Below are 22,058 nucleotides of genomic sequence, written 5' to 3'. Positions count from 1 at the left end.
CAATGTTGGCTATACTGCAAACAAGTTGGGATATTAAGATACAAATAGGGATATTCAGAACTCATAGTGTGGCATGGCGATTGGAGAAGGCATGAGTAGTTTGTACTTTGGCACGTAGTCGTATGTGTACGAATTTTCACACCTTCACAATGAAAACTTTTTTGAAATGACGAGAGAGTTAATTACATGATCTGTTGGTTGCGTGTTCCGCAAAATAACGATGCATTGACGTACTTTGTTGATTTATTCTGTTTACAGGTAAGATTAATGTCAGTGTAATATCTTTGTATATATATATTTTTAAAGTAATGTACTGTAAGTTCATTTGTGAAAATTAGATGTAAAGGCACTGAAGTTAATAGTGTGAATCACAGATTATTTCTCTGTGATGTTGATTGTAGTAATAATAATAATAATAGCTTAAATTATTCCTTCGAATTTACTGGGGAGATGGTCAGTGTGCCTATGGTACTGTCTTGGATCTCTCCAGTGTTATACTTGTAACAAGTAGAAATGGAGAGGCTACAACAGTGCATTGGAATATATAGGTAGGCTGTAAGTACCTGTATTAATCGATTTTTATGTTGGAAGTATTTGTGTGTGGCTGCAAACTAAAAAAAAACCACGTGCTCATCACTATATACATCTCACAGAAACCAGTAAATTAAAAGAAAATTGTGCCTTCTTTAGGGTAGCTTTATAAGTTGCTGGTGCTTACAAATCTAAATACACACTCTAAACCTTTTCATTTTGAGAGAACTGGAATATTGAACGACTGCAAAGTTGCCACTGCACACCTCACAACTAACTGTAGGCCTACATTTAATACGATAATTCCACGCTTTCAGTGTCCTTAAATTTTAATGTCTAGAATGAATTCCGTTCAAGAATAGACTTCAGAACACGGCCACCTTCCGGGAAAATTTCAGTATACGAATTCCTCACTGACAATTATATCTTACAATACTAAAAAGAACAGCTTTGTCTGCGTTTGTCAAATGCTTATCATCATGCATTCGAAAAGGCACTATTCAGTGGCAATTTATTTAGTGTGCACAAGGTTGGAATTTTGACTAAAAGAGAAAGAAAGGAATCCGTGTTCTCCTTCCTTCCCCCTGTTTCCCCAAAATTCCAACCTTGAGCACACAAAATAAATTATTGGCACAGAAAAGTGCCATTTTGTAGCTTGATGTGCATTTGGGAAATGCAGACAAATATGGGGAAAATTGCTACGATAGACTTGTGATGTAGGCTAATCATTGCAAGACAACTGAAAATTCTCGTAATATGCATTCATAAACCAAAATACTGAATTTATTTTCCAGACTCTTCAGCATCATCGGACATCACAGTGCAGTCATGCTGACCATTTTAGGGATCCCATTAATTGGACATCTTTTTGTGCCTACATTAGTAGGCGTTATAACTGTTTACGTTATTTGGTTCCTTTCAACAAGAAAGAAGGTTGAGTCGAGCAATATTGGTGATTCTCTGTCAGTATATGAAGACTCTGAGAAGTCAGCATTTACACTAAATAGTATTGATTCAAAGCCCAAAAGGAAAGTGTTTGGCAATAAATCTGGTTTTGCAGACAATGATGGTGAACCAAGTGTTGATTTTAATTTAAAATCTAACTCTGTGGAAAGACAAATGAACAAATTGCCGCAGCAGCAAATAGTGTCTTCATCATATTCTAAGAGAAAAGTTTTCAGCAACAAGCAAAATGAGCAGTTGTCTTCTCTTTCAAGTGAAAATGGTCCATCAAAAAGAAGGACTAGAAAGAAACGTTGTAAAGGCAAAGCTGGGTGCTGTTCAGAAAAGAAAAAAGCAAGTAAGAATATAGAAGGAACTGTTGAAAGTGTTAAAGTGTTCTATGCAACAATATCTGGAAGTTCTGAGGTAAGCATGTTCTTTCGTCTGTAATATAATTATATTTTATCTTCAAAAACAATAAAGGTTAAAATACGAGAGTCATTTCATTAGTCATGATAACTATGTTATATCTTCCGAATAACTGAAAATGTGGTTAGTTCAGTACATATGTTTGAAAAGCTGTTGTACACTGTACTGGATGCCACCGCCAGATTGCGTCTGTGTGCATTGGTGGCTAGTTGACAGCATACGCAAAAATTAGTATGCTAGAGGCTGTGCTCCAAGATGGATGTAAGTTGAACAGCGGTGGGTGTGGAAGATCTTGGAACATCCTCCCTACTCGCCTGATCTCAGTCCATGTGATTTCGATCTCATTCCGCAATTGAAGAAGCCACTGCATGAGAAGCGGTTTGCAAACAGGGAGGACATCTTAACAGCGTTTCGACGAGAAGTGGTCCACATAGACGAATCACACACAGCGAATGGTATTCAGCACCTGCATCATCATTGGCAAAGATATGTGGAAGCCTTGGGGGATTATTTTGATGGATGTTAGCTGTGAGTAATGTACTTTGTTTTCTTTTGTGCATAATAAAACAATGATTTCCCTTACCCATTGCCTTTTCTATCCAGACCCAATTTGGTACAGCATTGCGAAGCACATTCAATTGCATATAGTGAATTTCTATTCCTGCCGCTTTATTGACTGATGTAATATAGTTGCTATGATTTATGAAATGACCCTCGTATATCTGCTATTAAACGAAGTGAAGGGCTATTTATGTTAGCAAAAGGTGCAAATATAGATTCAATAGAATTTATACTTTATTTTGTCATGTACCGCTTGCTTGTGTGTTAATTTTTGAGTAACATTCAGTAAAATATTGTCTTTAAAATGATCATGATCACCGTTTTGTATATGATATAAAACCTCTCTTTTTCTAGCAAAATTTTCGTATTTATTTAATTTTACATGTTTATTTTCCATACTTTTCGTCATTATGCAAAACTTTTTTTGATGTGTATATTTCGAGAGCTTGGGTGATTGTTCCACATGTTATATGTTCTGATAATCATAGCCTATTTGATTGTTTCCTTTGTCCTTTTCATCCTTTTTGTAGTCCTCGTACTTGCAAGCAATCGGGATATATATTGGTTCTATCTTCTCAAGTACAGAATTTTACTTTATTTTAAAAATCATAATTATTTTTATGAAATAATAAAACACATGAAGTTTATGATTGTGTAATTGCAATAAGAGATGTGAAGTTCATAATTATGTAACTGCGTCTTTTCATTTCCCTCTTAGGGTCATAAATGTTACTAAGATTTTTTTTTAATTACTTCAATACTCCTGCACTGCAAGTGACATCATGAAGAAAAAGAGTATAATATTATAATTGTAATCTTTGGAGCAAGATGAGTGATGAAAATAATATGTTACTGATCTCAAATATTCTGACTTGTCACACCTTCAAACACTAGGCTATTTTCTCTGTCTTTGTTCTGAATTCTTCTATGCATTTGTAAGTAGCTAATGTTAATTCTAAACTTTGAATTTCTTAATCATAGAGTTATCAGAAAGTCGAAATCAATACAACTATGAAATCTACCTCGACATGGCGAACTATTAATAATGGAATTCCTCAAGGATCAATATAAGGTCCTCTACTTATTCTAGTGTTCATAAATGATCTTGCCTCCCTAATAAAAGATGTAGGTCATTTCATATTATTTGCAGATGACACAAGTATAGTAATTACAGCCAATAACTCCAACACATTCCAATCTTCAACAGAGGAAATTCTCTTCAAAATATGTGACTGGTTCTCAGTCAATAAATTAATACTTATTAAACTGTGACAAAACTAACATAATTCAATTTAAATCCTGTCCAAATTCAACCTCGCAAATTTCAAACGCAATAATTAACAATAGATCCCTATTAGAAACAACAACAACCAAATTTCTTGGCTTAAAAATCGATAATGTGTTAAATTATAAAAATCATATTAAAGAAATTACCCCCAAACTAAATTCAGCATGTTTTGCTATTAGATCTATGCAAAAGATAGTAAATATCAATACCTTAAAAACAATATACTTTGCATACTTCCACTCGGTAATGAGTTTTGGAATAATATTCTGGGTAAATTCCACAGATAATAGCAATATATTCCTACTACAAAAAAAGAGTAATTAGAATAATAGTAGGTGCCAAATCTAGGGAATCGTGTAGGACTATTTTAAAAAAACTACAAATAATGACCATGGCTTGTCAGTATATTTTTTCATTAATAATCTTCCTCGTATGTAATCGTGAAAACTTTGTAACTAATTCAACAGTTCACAGCATAAATACACGTCAAAAAAATGACTTTCATACTCCATCGGCAAGTCTATCGTGCTATCAAAAAGGAGTGCGTTATATGGCAGTAAAAATTTTAATAGCCTCCCTATCAATATAAAAAATGAAACTCAAAACATAAGATTATTTAGGCCCAAATTAAAGAAGTACCTAATTTCTCACGCCTTCTATTCTGTAGGTGAATTCATGACATTCAATAACACTTCATGAAATTGATACTAAAACTTTGTGTTGTACTAGTAGACTATATTGTAAATCTCGTCTGTATATATTTCATCTAGACTGTGACTATAAATTAAGACTTTATAATAGTATTAAGTTTTTTGACTTGTTCCATATTCTAGCTGTGAAGCAATGTATGAATACCATGGAATGTTAATAAATACAATACAATGCAATCATAATTGTATTAAAACTAATTACTTATTGTGCATTATTCTGTATTGCAGATGTATAGCAGCATTTTGAAAAAAAATTGTGAAGACAAAGAATTGAAAGTAGAAATAATAGACCTAGACAAAATTGACCCAGAGGAAAAGCTGCTTGAAGAGGTATGTTACTTGCCTTCAACAGGATTATAAGATTAACTTTTTTTTTCAAGCACACCCTCTTATTTTCAACATTCTCTTTAATTTATATTGCCCATTGTTCTGTCTGGATTGTAAAGTGAGTCCATAATGTGAATGTCGTTGCCCCTCAAATGAAGGATGTTTATTTTAGCTTGTTTTACATACTTTGCATGCCTTTAAATGAGTTTTATGTTGTAATTTTCAGACTTCTGGAAATAGTCTCTGCTTGTTTGTCTTACCCACCTACACAGATGGTAAACCACCTGAATCAGCAGTCTGGTTCTGCAAATGGCTCGAGGAAGCTACAAATGATTTCAGAATTGAAAAGGAATTACTTAAAGGCCTGAAATTTGCTGTATTTGGCCTCTGTAATTCAGAGTACAATGATCATTTCAATCAGGTATGTAAATCACTTCCCTCGCATATTGCTCTTTTCTCATATCAGCCGACTTCTCATGTCTCTTTGATGGCATTGCACACTATATTTATTCATTTACAACTTGCAATCCAGCCTTGAATACCAGCTTCTTCCAGCATTGTTTTATAGATTGCAGGAAACAAATCGAAACAGTGTATTTTCATTACTCATTCTTAGCTTTGCTATTACAGCATATTCCTATTGTGTAAAGCTGCAGGAGGACTCTGGAAAGTTGTTGAATTGTCACATCTTCCTTTTGATACGAAGGTGTTCAGAACACAAGAGAAGAATAATATATAAAAATCGATAAACTAATTGAGGCGTTCCCTGGAATAATAACTTAATATACTGTACATTACGTCATTTTTCCATTTCCAGCATATATTGAATCAATCAATCAAACTCCTGTATCTCCTCATGAGGAGCAAAGGGCATTCACAAAGTGCCTCCTTCGGACCCTATTTGTAGCCAACTTCTTCACTTCACTCCATGTTTTCCCCTCCCTAGCAATTTCCACCAAAACTTTTCTCTTCCATGTATTTTTTGGCCTTCCTCTTGTTCTACTACCCTGGGGGTTCCAATCCAAAGCCATTCTTTCTACTGCTCCATCTTCTTTCCTGATTGTGTGCCCTATCCAATTCCACTTTCGTCTTTTGATTTCTATTGTGATTTCTTTCTGATTTGTTATCTTCCATAGTTCTGAGTTTGTGATTATATCTGGCCATCTAATTTTTAAAATTCTTCGTAAACATCTATTGACAAATGTTTGCAGTTTATTTTGTATAATTTTACTTGTTTTCCATGTCTCACAGCCATATAATAAGACTGATTTCACATTACTGTTAAAGATTTCAATTTTTGTAGATCTAGATATAATATAAGATTTCCATATTGGGTACAACTGGACAAATGCACTATTTGCATTTTTTATTCGGTTCTTTACATCCTCAAAGGCTCCACCATCCTTGTCAATTATACTACCCAAATATTTAAATTCTTGAACAGTATCAATGTTATTATTATTTATTATAACTTTATCTGTCTTTTTACTAATTAATCTCATTTCTTTAATTTATATTGAATCCATAGTAACGAATCTCCCTCCTGACAAAATATTATTTCCCCTCTAACAAACACACTGTCTTTTAGAAATATTTGAACATCGTTCTGCACAATGCTGTTATATCAAATCTAAAATGTTTGATGGTCTGTATCTCAAATTAAAGATTTTGTAGTGAAGTTCTTGTTCCGGAGAACACCTCAATTATGTGGAACAGGAAATAACGACATAATAATGGCATATAAGTATTAAAATCCAGATCAAGTACTTTTACTACTTACTGGCTTTTAAGGAATCCGGAGGTTCATTGCCGCCCTCACATAAGCCCGCCATTGGTCCCTATCCTGAGCAAGATTAATCCATTCTCTATCATATCCAACCTCCCTCAAATCCATTTTAATATTATCTTCCCATCTACGTCTCGGCCTCCCAACTAACACTCTATATGCATTTCTGGATTTGCCCATACGTGCTACATGCCCTGCCCATCTCAAACGTCTGGATTTAATGTTCCTAATTATGTCAGGTGAAGAATACAATGCGTGAAGTTCTGTGTTGTGTAACTTTCTCCATTCTCCTGTAACTTCATACCTCTTAGCCCCAAATATTTTCCTAAGCACCTTATTCTCAAACACCCTTAACCTATGTTCCTCTCTCGAAGTGAGAGTCCAAGTTTCACAACCGTAAAGAAGAACTGGTAATATAACTGTTTTATAAATTCTAACTTTCAGATTTTTTGACAGCAGACTGGATGATAAAAGCTTCTCAACCGAATAATAACACGCATTTCCCATATTTATTCTGTGTTTAATTCCCGAGTATCATTTATATTTGTTACTGCGGCAATCATGTGATAAACATAAAGTAAGTTAAGGGAATGAATTCGCAACTCCCAGAAACTAGAAAGAGTCAGAATAAAACTTTCATGTGATATGTAACATTTTTCTCGAAGCTTTTCTTTTCTTCAATAATATAAGTTTTTTTTTTTTTTTTTTTTTTTTTTTTTCTGGAGGACTTGTATGATTCAATGTCATATGTTTTTACTATGATACTTTTCCTCTAACAAGAAAAGAAAAGAAAAAGATGTAATATACATGCTTATTTACTATTGTATTTGGTGCTTGTCTGCAAGTCTTCAGTGGTTGCTATGATACTCTAGGTCTTCCCTGGCTGAGAGATTATACACCACATCTTCTCAGTATAGTACTGCAAGAGTTTCTTTTATTTGCAGTATATTACGGGTAGACTCAAGCTTTGTGTTTTTATAGGTTGGAAAACAAGTAGATGAATGGTTGGGAGAGCTTCATGCTTCTCGTTTAATTAAACTTGGGGTAGGAGATGAAGCTAGAAAAGTTACCAAATTTGGCACTGTAGACGCTGACTTTGAATGGTGGAATGACCAGTTATGGAAAAGAGTGGACAAACTCAATGAAGGAGGAAAAGACTGCCAGTGTAATGAAACTGAACAGGGAAAGGTATGTATGGGACATTGTGTTGTACTTCTGTTCGGAAATCATTTGTTTGAAATGACAAATTAATTTTTTTTTGTCCTCTCATCAATATTAAATTTTTTCATGGGCAAATCGTAAAACAGCGAACGATAAGCTCCACCCACAACCCCTTTCCACTTTTCCCCTATAAGCTCACCACACACTCTAGCGGGAAAGAGTGGAAATAGGGTTTAGGGTGGGGTGACATCTAGTGGAGGAAAGTGGAACAAAAAGAGTGAATGCGGCATCTATGAAGCAAAAGAGGAACTTCGTCCCGTTATCCTCTGTCTCTCCTCTCTGCTTCATGTCTCTCTTTTTTTCTTTTCTTATGACTTTGCAGAGGGTATTATTCGATCGTCGATCTTCCTAACGAAACGCACACACGCTTTTTGGTCACGCTTTAGACCTCTCGGCTACTGAGACGAGTTTGTGGTAGAAGGGAAAATGAATCTATTTAGGTTCAAGGGAACTGCCATAACGTATTGCAGAAATGCAGTGTGTGTCGTTGGATATGTCTTGTTGTCTAATGTTGTCTAATTTGGTTGTATTGTGTTGTGATGTGTTGTAAAATATGAAATACGTGCGAGGCAGTAGACAGTGATCCACTGAAGCAGGACAGATAGTAGAGAGAGAGAGAGAGCAGGCGAGCGAGGTGCCGAGCGGCGAGGGTGGGGATAACTTCCCCTACTGGCATTCACTGTTTTACGATTTATCCTTTTTTACTTACTCAGAATTATTCAAGAAATAGGATACTAAAGGTAAGAGGTTAATGGTACCAGTTGTCCAATCATTTTCATCTTACTTCACATGTATAACTTCAGGAGTTAATAAAACATTATTTACTGTATATTGTAGTTAGACAGTTGCATTTGTGAATTTGACATGTCCGGTATCATTTATATCATCAAACAGATATAATAAATGAAATGGCAAAGGTTTTCTTGCCGCTATACGAATTTTGCTAACAGCTCGCTTTTAAAACTATTTTGGCCAATCTTCAAACAGTTGAATTCCCCTAATATGAGTCAGCATGACATGAAATTTAATACCTGTACTTCCTAGAACACATTAAAAATGACATGTTCATATTCAAGGCAAAGTTTGAAACCACTATCATGACCATGTCCATATTAGGGCTTCCTGAAATGGTGAGCTATGGAGGTGAATAATTCTCTTTCTATATCTGTGCTTTCATCTCCTAATTGTACCAAGTATAAGAGAAAATGTTGTCATTCTGCAAGAAATTGGTTTCGAGATTTTCTAGGAAATATTTTTTTAACTATCGCTTATATCGAAAAAAGAGGTTTGTCTTTACGTACAGCAATTTCTCCTAAATGATTGGATGGATTTTATTCTTATTTAGTATCCGTGAGTCAGTTTACCGATTACAGTTGGATACATTAATAAGATTGATTGATTATTTGAAATCAATCTTCTTAATGTATCCAACTGTTTGCTGACAACATAAAGTCCACTGTAGTCTATTCAGTTGTTGTCTTTCACGAGAAATGAGGGGTATTTTGATCGGTGTTCATTATAGATGCCTGTTGCTAGTAGCCAGAGTTGGGGTGTAGTCAATATATACTGCAGGGCTGTGTCTTCTGCAACTGGTACTGATGATTTTAATTGTCATCGAGCATCTGTCGATAATATTGCAAAACAGGCAACATGTTTGCAACCAAGACCTCTTCAAGTGATATCTCTATCCAGTGCTTTTGCTTCAGTAAAGTCTCATTTTACAAACCTATGGATCAGCAATTGGCTCTCTTCTGACAAAGGAAAAATTTTACAGTCTGTACAAAAGATTATTTGAAATAAAAAGTACAAAATGATCGTGAACTTGAAATTGTTTAAGGGATTTTTATTTTTTCTCTCCATAAAATGAAGATATGAATGAAATCAACCCAGCATATTTACAAACCACAATGTTCCGAGAAATATTTCTACTTTTGGTTGTGAATATTCCAAGTCGAAACAGTCTCTACATTAAGCAAATTAGCCACCCCCTCACTGAAGTATGCACCACTGTACTGTCAAGTAGCATTAGAACCCCTTTTCATAAAAGCAAAACATAGCATACTGTGAACTGTGGAGTAATGGTTAGCAAGTCTGACTGTGAAATGAGGGGCCCAGGTTCAAATCCTGGCTGAAACAAGTTACTACCTGGCTTAGGTTTTTTCCGGGATTTTCCCTCAACCCATCAAGAGAAAATAGTGGGTAACTTTAGGCGCTGGACCCTGGACTCATTTTGTTGGCATTATCACTTTCATTTCACTCAGATGCTCGATAACCATCACACTTGATAAAGCATCGTAAAATAAAGAACTAAAATAAGTCCTGATGTTTTAACATTCATGTCTCTTTTAAATAGAAGAAGAATATTAGAAATGAATACAATATCATTACTGGTATTTCTATATCTCAATATCTGTATAGCTACTGATGTAAATTAAAAAAAAAAATTACATATATATAGTATTTACTTAGAATATTACATTTTATAAATGGAGTCAAATGTCTTCACTTTTTCTATATTTATATGTCTCTCTCTCCATATTGCTAGCTATTGATGCTGCTCTTCAGTGTGTTACTCAAATTTCTGAAAACTCTATTTGCATACTTACCGACTCCAAGGGGGCTATATTTAATATAATTAAATATGTACCAAACCTATATGCACATAGAATTATTCCACTTCAGAAACAACTGAGTAAACTAAAAGAACTCCGAAAGGAGATAACATTTCAATGGATACCTAGTCATTGTGGTATAAATGGGAATGAGAAAGTCGATAACATTGCAAAACAGGCAACATATTTGCAACCAAGACCTCTTCAAGTGATATCTCTATCCAGTACTTTTGCTTCAGTGAAGTCTCATTTTACAAACCTATGGATCAACAATTGGCTCTCTTCTGACAAAGGAAAAATTTTGCAGTCTGTACAAAAGAAACCGAATGACCTGAAAATGTACAAAAACTTGTCCAGACATGTTCAAACATTTTTAACAAGAGCCAGAACAGGTCACATTGTCACTCAATTGTACCTACACCAATTTCACATTTCTGATAATCCTACTTGTCTGTGGTGTAATAATCATGATCAAGATCTGGAACACATTCTTCTATACTGTCCATCCGTAAACCACAAAAGAAGTAAATTAAAATCATCAGTACCGGTTGCAGAAGACACAGCCCTGCAGTATATATTGACTACACCCCAACTCTGGCTACTAGCAACAGGCATCTATAATGAACACCGATCAAAATACCCCTCATTTCTCGTGAAAAACAACAACTGAATAGACTACAGTGGACTATAGTGGACTTTATGTTGTCAGCAAACAGCTGGATACATTAAGAAGATTGATTTGATGTCCTTCCCTCCGTCTTTCAGCTTTTATTTATTTCTTTTATCTTTCATTTCTCCATTCTTTCTCCATTTCTGTTCTTCTGTGAGTGCTGTTTCATGTGAATTTGTAAGTCTGTGCGCCAGCATGTGTGTGCCTGTCAAGGAAAGTAAACAGAGATGGAATGTAAAGTATAATGTAAGAATGTGTTTTTATAACATGGATAAGAATGTAACTGATTATACGAGAAACAAATTGTTTTGGAATCTACAACGTTTATAACAAGACTTGATGGCTTTGTACCAGTTAACTGTTGTGTTTCATTTGTCAGTGATGCATATTTGTGTTTTTCCCAATCAGTCATCCTGTGACTCAGATAGTGGAGGCACTTGCAGCTCTGATGATGACAGCTTGGGACAAGATTCACATGAGACTGGAGTTATAGACTTAGAAGAGTTGGGTACTTACACAAATTCTTTACGATTAGCTCAAGAAAATAAAAGTGATCAAACATCCAAGGAAATGGTGACTGCACCACTGAGAGAGTCCCTCACCAAACAGGGCTATCGAATTGTTGGTACACATTCTGGTGTCAAACTCTGTCGTTGGACGAAGGTATTTATGTTGTAATATGCACGTTGTGTTATGCTCAAATTGTTGGAATTCAGGATTTGATAATATTCTGTTTCACTTTGATTGTAATTAGAAATTAACCTATGAAGCTTAGAGCTGAGAAAAGTCACTTGAAAGACCTCTCTGTGCTTTTTTAATAAAGTCTTGAAATGTCTTAATATTTTAATAATGATAAATTATGTTTTGCAACTTAGTTGAACATTATTTTACTTCTTCATTTTATGGTTTCAATAAGGATTTCCTTAAATTTTAGTTTGTTGCATGTAAAATCTTGATGGAATAATAATAATAATGCACCATGGTATCGTAGTCTAAAGCATCCTGCGCGTTACGGCATGCGCACTGGTTCGAGTCCTCATGAAATTTTGGCCAGTGTATGAGACCAGTGCCTGCCCAGCATCATGACTTGGGGAGCTATGATAAATAGCGAAATCTGGTTACGAAAGCCAGCTATAATGGCTGGCAGGGTCATCGTGCTAACCACACGATACCTTCATTCTGGTTAGATGATTGTCCGCCTCTGCTTCAGCATGTGGACATGAGGCCAGCAGCCGGCTGGTCGGTCATGGCCCTTTTTGGGCTATCTTCAGATTATTATTATTATTATTATTATTTTCATTATATATTATTATTATTGTTATTGTTATTATTATTAACAGGAAGATAGTTTTAAATAAAATTTGTGCTCTGCATGCAACTTTTCTTAATTTCTAAATTGAAGAGTCCACTGCAAGAATGATGGATGTCATTTGGAATACATTTTGCAGGAGAAACAATTGAAAGTTTGAAATGCTTAGCGCTCAAAGCTTAACTGTGATTTTCCGATCATTACTGGACAATGACTATCATTGTTAATGCCATATACTCTTGGTTTCACAAGTAAAGAACCTTCGTTGCAGGGTTGGGTTCAGGAAGCCATAAATCTGACTGACACGCTCCCCCAATTAGTGAAACTGTGGACAAAGATACCGCCAGGAGACCGCCGAGAATGCTGTGTTGTGAATTTTCCATTTTTGAAAGAATCCACCAGTTCCAAAGGAAAATACATTTAAAGAGTCCAGCCAAGAGCAAACGTGGCAACAGCTTCCCCTAACTGGCCTGTCAATCACTGTCATCTGTGCAGAAGTGGTGTGAGGCCAGGGTTCTTTACTTGTGGAGCCGAGAGTAACTCTCTATGTACATTCTATATGTCTTAAGCTATGCATTGACAGTCTTGGTTCATTTTCGACAAGAAAGTGACATCCATCATTCTTGCAGTGGACTCTTCAATTGTAAGGATTTTTTTTTCACATAGCTATTTAAAATGCATATTCTAGAATATATAATAAATACTTTGTATTAAGTAACTTCAGCGTAAATCACAAAGTAATAATTTGAAATTGACTTATTTAATTCTTTTCGATAGTTGTTTTAGAAACAGTAATTCATAATAATACTAAAAATCGTAAGTCTTTCTAAAAAGAATTATAGTTTAGGTCGAAAAATACCTTAATTCGATATAAGTATATAATAGAGCTTAAGGTAAGAAAATCTGCATAAAAGTACATAAAAGTGCAAAGTTAGTCATTCTGAACATATTTCATTATTTAGTCATGTTTGATACAACTGAGATGTGTATAATGAAAATGTGTATACTTCTTGATAATTTTTGGGTCATATATACAGTTATTGTTGCACATTGATTGCAATCGATGGACAACATCTCCTGAGACCTAACGTCATTTTGGAAATTTTCTCATTGTGCCTAGTTCTAGATTACCAGAGGGCAACACTATAAATTAACAGTAGTAAACTGTTAAATGTTATAATGTCGTTTTATATGTTATAAATGTATTATGATACAAAATCCTGATATTTACTGTCAGTATATTTACTTCGGATTTCTTTTCGAGAAATTACCTCCCTCAACCAGATTTGAATCCAGTAACTACTAGGTTAACTTGAAGTATGACTGAAAGAAAAAGATGTCTGATAAATATTTGTGATTTGGTTTATTTGAATTTAAAGCGTCGAATGTGTTTATGAATTTGGACTGAGCATGATGTGGAGTCGTTTATATTGCTTGGAAACATCGTCTCTGAAAATTTATTTCTGTGCTTTTATTTGTAGTCTATGCTTCGTGGACGTGGAGGATGCTACAAACACACTTTTTATGGCATAGAAAGCCATCGCTGCATGGAAACTACACCAAGTCTGGCATGCGCTAATAAGTGTGTGTTCTGTTGGCGGCATCATTCAAATCCTGTGGGAACGGAATGGCGCTGGAAAATGGATCCTCCAGAGGATATTTTGAAGGGATCTCTTGACAACCATTACAACATGATAAAACAGTTCAAGGGTGCGTTGACAATTGAATACTACATAGATGGCATTAGAAAGCTCGTTTAAACAAATCTCTTCCTGTTTTTAGTTCATTTTATTTAATTTCCCTTTGTAATTTCTTGTTTCAGGTGTGCCTGGCGTTTTGCCAGAGAGATTTGCCGAAGGCATGGATGTGAAACATTGTGCATTATCACTAGTTGGTGAACCGATAATGTACCCTGAAATAAATAACTTCGTTACTCTTCTCCATAGTAAAAGCATTTCAACCTTTCTGGTTACCAATGCCCAGTTTCCAAAGGAGCTCAGGTATTGTTGATATATTTATTTTATGCAGTTCTTAGCATGATTGAGTAATGGTTAACATTCCTGCCTTCTACTTGAGAGGTCTGGGGTTTGATTCCAGTGGCTGACTATTCTGATTTGTCTTTTTCGTGATTTCTCAAGTCCCTCCAGACGAATATTGAGATAGTACTAATTTAAATGGTCACAGCCTCCTTCCCAGTCCTACTTACTCCTTTACCATCACTTCTTATCTATCGTTCTACCTCCGAAGGGCTGCCACTTACGTCTAAGTATTGCACTTGGCAGTCCGGCGTCGTGGTCTAAGGCATCCTGCCTAGGACTCGCGTTATGGAATGTGCACTGGTTCGAGTCCTCATGGGGGAAGAAATTTTCTCATGAAATTTCGGCCAGTGTATGGGACCGGTGCTCACCCAGCATCGTGATGCACTTGGGGAGCTACGATAGGTAGCGAAATCCGGTTGCGAATACCAGCTATAACGGCTGGGGGGATCATCGTGCTAACCACACGATACCTCCATTCTGGTTGGATGATCGTCCACCTCTGCTTCGGCATATGGGAGTGAGGCCAGCAGTCGGCTGGTCGGTCTAGGCCTTCCACAGGCTGTAGCGCCACGGATTATTATTATTATTATTATTATTATTATTATTATTATTATTATTATTATTGCACTTGGCAAAATGTGCCCTCTGTGGGTACTGTGAGGAAAGCCAGATAAAAGTATATATGCAGTACCATGTTTACTTAAGGGGACACTCAACTATATTTTGGAACTTTTTTCCTATTTGACCAATCTTTTTCAAATTTGGAGAAAAAGTTTAATATACACATGGAAAGTAACATGCAAAATCTCAGCTCATTAGATCCAATATTTTTCAAAATAAAAAATATTTCAATTTTTAATTGAAATATCACTTTTAATTATCATTTTTTATTTTTTGGCTTTGTGCATTTGACTGTGATTTCTCAATGAATAGGGGAAGAATTCTGCGTATTGATTTAGTTCTGTCACGTAAATTAGTGTAGAAATTTAATGTTTCATTTCTATGACACTTTTTCTGCAATTTTTAAGTTGAGTGTCCCCTTAATAGAAGATAGGCTTAAGCCAAAATTGCCTTAGCAAATGCAGTGAGTTTTGTAAGACTTCTGCATTTATTTCCCTCATGATATGTGGTAATGCAGATATTGAATAAAATTATAGAATGTATTTTATTGCATATTGAATTACATTTGCCAATAAACAAACAAACGCCACCAGTGTGGCTCAGTCAGTTAAGGCGCTTGCCTGCTGGTCTGAAGTTGTGCTCGGGCGCAGGTTCGATTCCCACTTGGGCTGATTATGTGGTTGGGTTTTTTCCGAGGTTTTCCCCAACTGTAAGGTGAGTGCCAGGTAATATATGGCGAATCCTCGGCCTCACCTCGCCAAATATCATCTCGCTATCACCAATCTCATTGACGCTAAATAACCTAGTAGTTGATACAGTGTCGTTAAATAACCAACTAAAAAAAAAACTAAACAAGTAAACAACCTTGACAGGCATGTATGGATACACTTACTTTATTTATGTAAATCCTCAAAGAGTTGTTTAGTTTATTTTACTGCCATGCATGTTCTCATAAAGTTTGAATTGATTAATATTTAATTAAGGGGAGAGGATGGTATTTTTTGGCGAAAAGTGAGTAAATTTAGAAAAAAAAATTTCTTTAAAATACTCTGTGATATGTGTGGAATGCATAGCATAACATTTTGTGGGTATTTGTGCCCTTATCGGATGTTGAGACGTCATTTTTAAACTTCCTGTGCTATGGATTTTTAAATCACACACCCGCTTTTATCGGTTTCTAGTAACTTCATTTTTTTGCTACATTGCCAGACAAAAATGGATATAATTTCTGAACTATTAAAGATACTTGCATGAAATTTAGAACACACATTCTTTAGACTATTAGGAAACTTTTGTCTGTAACAGAATTTTGTTAATTTATTTCATTCTAAAAATTCGTCCGTTTGTTTGCAAGAAAAGGAATTCAGAAAATTGTCATTAAATTTTAATTGTTTTTTTTACAAACGTAGGGACTAATATCAAAATTCTGTTACAGACAGTTTGTAGAACAAGCTTTTGCAAATACATTGCAAAAAACTGTTTGAATCTATCTTTAAAAACGGTTTAGATATATCGGTTTTAGTACAATCCGGCATTGGGTATATTTTTTTTTTTTTTTTTAAGAAATGGGCCACGGACCACTTCCCTTCCCCCACTCTTTCTCTTCTACTATCACAAAGAACTTGCTAATTTCTTAGATACAAACCCTGAATTATGATAATAGGGGAACATAAATATATTGTAAGTTCACAGGGCTAACGGCTTCGAAGCTGGGTACCTGGTTCTAATGAAGTGCACTGGTAGCAATCTAAAACTTGGGTGCACGAGATAGTTACTCTGCCTGCCATTAAAAATTCACTTCACTAAATCCCAAAGGTAAAAAAAAAAAAAAAAAAAAAAAGTGTATTTTTTTCAAATTTGGGCCCCCAAATAATTTTTTTTTTTTTTTTTCAAAATATTTATATTTGGTTGAGTTGCCACAGCTATGAGCTCTCTACATACAAAAAATTAATATTTTACACCAAATAGGAAAAAAGTTTTAAAAAATACCATCCTCTCTCCTTAAGTCAAATAAATATACGTACAGTGTTGACAGAAAGTTCAGGGACACCCTACAATTCTTTTAAATGTTGCCCTGTCCTTAAATTATTGGAGAAACTAGCAATATTTTTAACTGTTGATTAACAGTAAGAAAGACTAATTTTTAGTGCAGTTTCGGTATTTATATGATGATCTATTTGTCCTTGAAGAGAATTTATGTTTTTCAAACAAAAAAAAAATCTTACATTTTCAATATTAAAGTGGAAAATGTATGAGTAACTAATTGGTGCACGATTCTCAACTGTTGCTGGATGATGTAGGATATATTACTCTTTAAATTAGAAAAGATCAAATATTTGTAAAAAAATTTTCTTTGTAAATGTCCGAGCAGTTTCTAAGGTTTTAAGTTTTAAAATATATGGGAGAAATTTGGATTTTTTATTTTGTTTGAAAAACTTATTTCAGACTTTAAAAAAAGCTCTTTTTCATTGAACGTTGCTCATTGATTGAAATCTTGTCCATGTATCATAATCTATATTTGTTGAGCCATTTAATTAATTTTCAGAGATATGAGTCCAGTAACTCAACTGTATGTGAGTGTGGATGCGAGTACAAAGTCCAGCCTTCGTAAAATTGACCGTCCACTGTTCAAAGACTTCTGGGAACGATTCATAGATAGCCTTAGAGCTCTTTCTGAGAAAGGCCAGAGGACGGTGTATAGACTCACATTAGTCAAAGCTTGGAATGTGGAAGAAATGGCCGATTACGCAAAATTAGTTGATATCGGCAACCCAGATTTTATTGAAGTGAAGGTTAGTATGTGGTTTTGTCGCACTTTCTCTCTCACACCTACATGCAACCCCCAAACTGTCTGGAGGACCACAGCTGCAAAATCAGCTGTGCGTGGAAAAATTTAAGTAATAAAAGTGAGTGATTTAATTTTTTTTTAATTAGTCAATTCACCATGGTAGTGTTAAGGATAATTTTCTTGTAACTCATAATTTTGTTCAAGGTTTATATGTGGCTAGGTTTTATTTTATGAACAAATTGTCACTGTCACAGGTGTTTAATGATTCTGTTATTGTCATTTTGATAACTGTTGCAGCTTTAGAAACAATGACAGTTGAAGCTCTGCTGTAGTAATTTAAATTTATTAATGATATATTAAATGAAAGAGAAATAAAATAAATTCTTATTTTATGTGTGTACATGACTTCAGAATAAATTTATAGTTATTTGAAATCGACAGCCTGTTATTGTTTCTATTTTTTTTTTTTTTTTAGGGTGTGACATACTGTGGAACATCAAAAGCTAGTACTTTATCAATGGAAAATGTTCCATGGCATGAAGAAGTGATGTCTTTTGTTAAGAAGTTGGCAGACCTTCTACCTAATTATGAGATTGCTTCAGAACATGAACACTCAAACTGTGTCCTCATAGCACACAAAAAGGTATGGCTATATATTGACCTTTTACTATTTCTGTATTATATTGGAATCAAACCATAACAGACATCAAGAGAAAGGTTAGGGGTTAAAAGTTGTACAGATGAAAACACGTGAATGGTTTATTAGATATAAATTAACATTAGCCATGGGACTGAAGCCAGATGGTCTATGGTGAGTCCTTGGCATCAACCCCTTTGATTTGATTACCTGGTTGGGTTTTTCCGAGGTTTTCCCCAACCAAAAGGCATATGCCGGGTAATATTTTGGCGAATCCTCGGACCTCACCTCATCTCACTACATCTCGCCAAAATATTGTAAAAAATTGCACAAAATTGTAAAAATTGTAGAAAATTACTAAATTGTAAAACTATAAAAATTTGTAAAAATTGTAATTGTAATATTGTAAAATTTTGACTTGTTCCACATCTTAAAGCTTCATTGCTCATGTAAGATCTATGGAATAAAATAAATGAATGAATGAATGAATTTAAATGATACTGCACTCAAGTATGTGTGGGATAATAAAAAAATATTTCTAGACAAAAGTTTTAAGTTACGGTGCTTTCTACATAGTAATTAATATAGTTATTTACATTACAAGGGAAAAAATGGAACTCTCTGCATCAAAATCCACAGTTAATTCCCGATTTACCACGAAAATCGTCTGTAGCTGCATTTAGATTGGCAACAGGTCATGATTGTTTGGCCAAACACCTACATAGAATTGGAATATATCAGTCCCCTAACTGCCCATTGTGCAACTCAAACCAAGAAATGGATTCGGAACACCTCAAAATCTGTGCTTCAGTGGCTGGTCATGATAACATCTTTGAAAAATATTGGAGTGCAAGAGGTCAAATGACTTTATCATCAAACGCCTGGCATTAGAAAACAACATTACATGGACCGAAAGTGAGGTTTTATGTGTCAATTGCGATCTTTACAGCCGAGCATTTTGAAATTAATACGTATGAAACACGACATTTAATTTCATTTTACACTGCTGGCCCTCCCTCCCCTTCCCCAAAAAAAAACTGGATGCTATATTTTGGTTGTAATGTGTCTTTTAAGCTCAGAGTGTGGAATTTTGGTGTGTGCGTGCATGTGTGTGTGTGTGTTTGTTTTTAACGCAGATTCGTAATCCGAAAAATGAATATTGAGTGTCATTGAAAATGCATTGTTTCTGTCATACTCTTTTGGAACAATATTACTGGGTTTATTATTAATAGCTTCGGTGTATAATATCTTATGATAAAACTTTTAATTATATAGTTAAGAGTAATATTGCATACTTAGAGTCTTTTAAAAGTTATTTTTGTGTTTCAGTTCCAGGTAGATGGAGAGTGGTGGACATGGATTGACTATGATAAATTCCAGGAATTAGTTAAACAGTACTATGAAACTGGTGGAAAAAGTACTTTTACAGCAGAGGTAATTATTTGCTTTACAATCACTGCTCCATATCACTAGAAGTGATAGAAATGGAACTTTTATTTCCCTTCTAATAAATGCCAAGAATTAAGTTCAACTTTTATGTTCACTTTTTGCTAGCACCACACCGACACACACACACACATTTATTATATACAAAGAAATATACAGTTAACCTCGTATTTACACTTTTCAAAGAACTGGGCAGAAATGTTTTAAATTGGAACCTTACTGGTACACATTTTCTCTCACTTCTTACTATAGTAATATTAAACCTGAGTGAGTGAATGACTCAAGTCAATTATGTACCTACCATCGTATTAAAAAAATAAGATATAATGCATAAAGGTAAGTGATTTTCCTTTGTTGCCTCATGAGTTGCCTTATTGGTGTCACTTATGGAGCGGCTATAGCAGCAGGAAGTCATGAAGAAAATGGAATTTGAGCTCTCTTAGTTATAGCTGCTATAACTCCAAGGAAAGAAATCATTTCTATCTCAAAACTACCCTTTAATAATTCCAAATAATAGATATAATTTCATCTACAAAATTTAACATTCACGAAATTGCTATTAATAAACAAACAATGTTATGAGGTTCAAACCTGTCTTCGTACAGTCAACTAAATAACAATGTTTATTTCTATTTTTATTTCAGTTTATTTTGTTTCCCTTCTTTGTTCTTTTCATTTCTACAGTTCACTCTGAGCAGAATTCAGATTCTTTTTCTTCCCTTATTTCTGGACAACTTAAAAGTTGTTTTGAAGCACTTGTATGCTCCATGGTCAGGAATAAAGACAAGTAAATACTTGCATCTAGTGGTTTAATCGAAGCTTAAGGAGACTACAAATAATTCCCAAGCTTCTTAACTTATTGCAGTACTGTTGAATTGGAAGATCACATTCATTTTATGATGACATGGAATTCCTGAAGATTCTTAGAAATAAGAGTCGGTCTGTTGACATGAGGCATTTGTCTGAAAATGGATGTGTATTTTTATTATATGCAGTTGATATGTTGTGATGTGGATGACATAATCGTGAATACATTATTGTGTCCACATGTCTGTGTTGGTCACACCACTATAGTTTACATTACAATCCATGGTCTGGAATTTAGGTTAAGTTTAGATTTAAGACCTCTCCTGGCACCACATTATCATAATCATCCTATCACATCATCGGGGTAATGTAACTCCGCCTTCCAGGCGCCCCAACCTCAGAAGTGGGTTACAACTAAGCCACGGCCAGGAGAGAAGACCAGAAATGTCGAAAAGGTAACCTGGTGGCATTGGATTAAAAAAAAAAAAAAATATGATGATTTAACTCGTCAATTTACTTGCAGGACTACATGTGTAAGACACCTCGTTGGGCCGTGTATGGATCGACAGAAAGGGGCTTTGATCCAGTAGAGAAACGTTGGCATCGTAAATCATTACCCAGGAAAGATATATCAGGTTGCTGATGTGTAGCAAGAGTTTGAATGTAGTGAGCGCGTGTGTTTGTGTCACATTGTAATTTAAATTCATGTACACTGTTATGAGAAATGCAGTTATTTGAAGTGTGATTAATTTGAGATTTTGTGTATGTGATTTGTTAATTTCCTTCCATAATAATTTATTCTGTAATTCACTCCTTTATTTTTTAATTAACAACCCACTGGACATTTGATACAATATATGTTTATTATTATCTGATACACAATGGATACAATTTAACTTAATTTCTACCTGTGTATACTTTCGGTAAGTATTTATTCTGTCATGGGATAATTATGCTTCCCTTGGAGTGAACAAACACTCTTATCTCCTTCCCAGTACCTCGTTCTTCCCTATTCCTTATTGTAAGGAAATATAGAACAAGTGTAGGCAAATATTTTGATTGGTGAATACAGTGTAAGTTACAGAGAAGCATATAAATATATAATCATGAAGCTTCCAGTGTGAAGAGAAATTTGGTGACTTATTAATGTGAGCAAGGAGGAAAATATGCACTGATTCTGAATGCCATAAACCAACATCAACAGGGTTCGGTACTCGGACCATTGTTGTTCACAATATATGTCAATGATATTACATCTCTTGTAAGGCATTGTAATTATCACTTGTATGCTGACGACCTTCAATGCTACATCTCTTTCCGCTTAGACCGAGTAA

The 22,058-nt window shown here is 34.8% G+C and overlaps 1 protein-coding gene across 1 annotated transcript; it reads left to right on the top strand.

The window, feature by feature from the left end:
• Nucleotides 1-77: 77 nt before the first annotated feature.
• On the top strand, nucleotides 78-21,606 carry LOC138708751 (S-adenosyl-L-methionine-dependent tRNA 4-demethylwyosine synthase TYW1-like). Its single transcript, XM_069838892.1, has 12 exons — nucleotides 78-258; nucleotides 1,326-1,899; nucleotides 4,690-4,791; nucleotides 5,015-5,209; nucleotides 7,556-7,762; nucleotides 11,486-11,740; nucleotides 13,868-14,096; nucleotides 14,209-14,386; nucleotides 17,592-17,838; nucleotides 18,310-18,477; nucleotides 19,801-19,905; nucleotides 21,248-21,606. The coding sequence occupies exons 2-12, from the start codon at nucleotides 1,360-1,362 to the stop codon at nucleotides 21,365-21,367; spliced, it is 2,346 nt and encodes a 781-aa protein (XP_069694993.1). The 5' UTR covers nucleotides 78-258; nucleotides 1,326-1,359; the 3' UTR covers nucleotides 21,368-21,606.
• The last annotated feature ends 452 nt before the right edge of the window (nucleotides 21,607-22,058 follow it).

This window comes from Periplaneta americana, chromosome 11, assembly GCF_040183065.1.
Source record: "Periplaneta americana isolate PAMFEO1 chromosome 11, P.americana_PAMFEO1_priV1, whole genome shotgun sequence".
Lineage (NCBI taxonomy): Eukaryota > Metazoa > Arthropoda > Insecta > Blattodea > Blattidae > Periplaneta > Periplaneta americana.
Note: the sequence above shows the minus strand (reverse complement) of the source record. Positions and strands in the feature narration are given on the sequence as shown.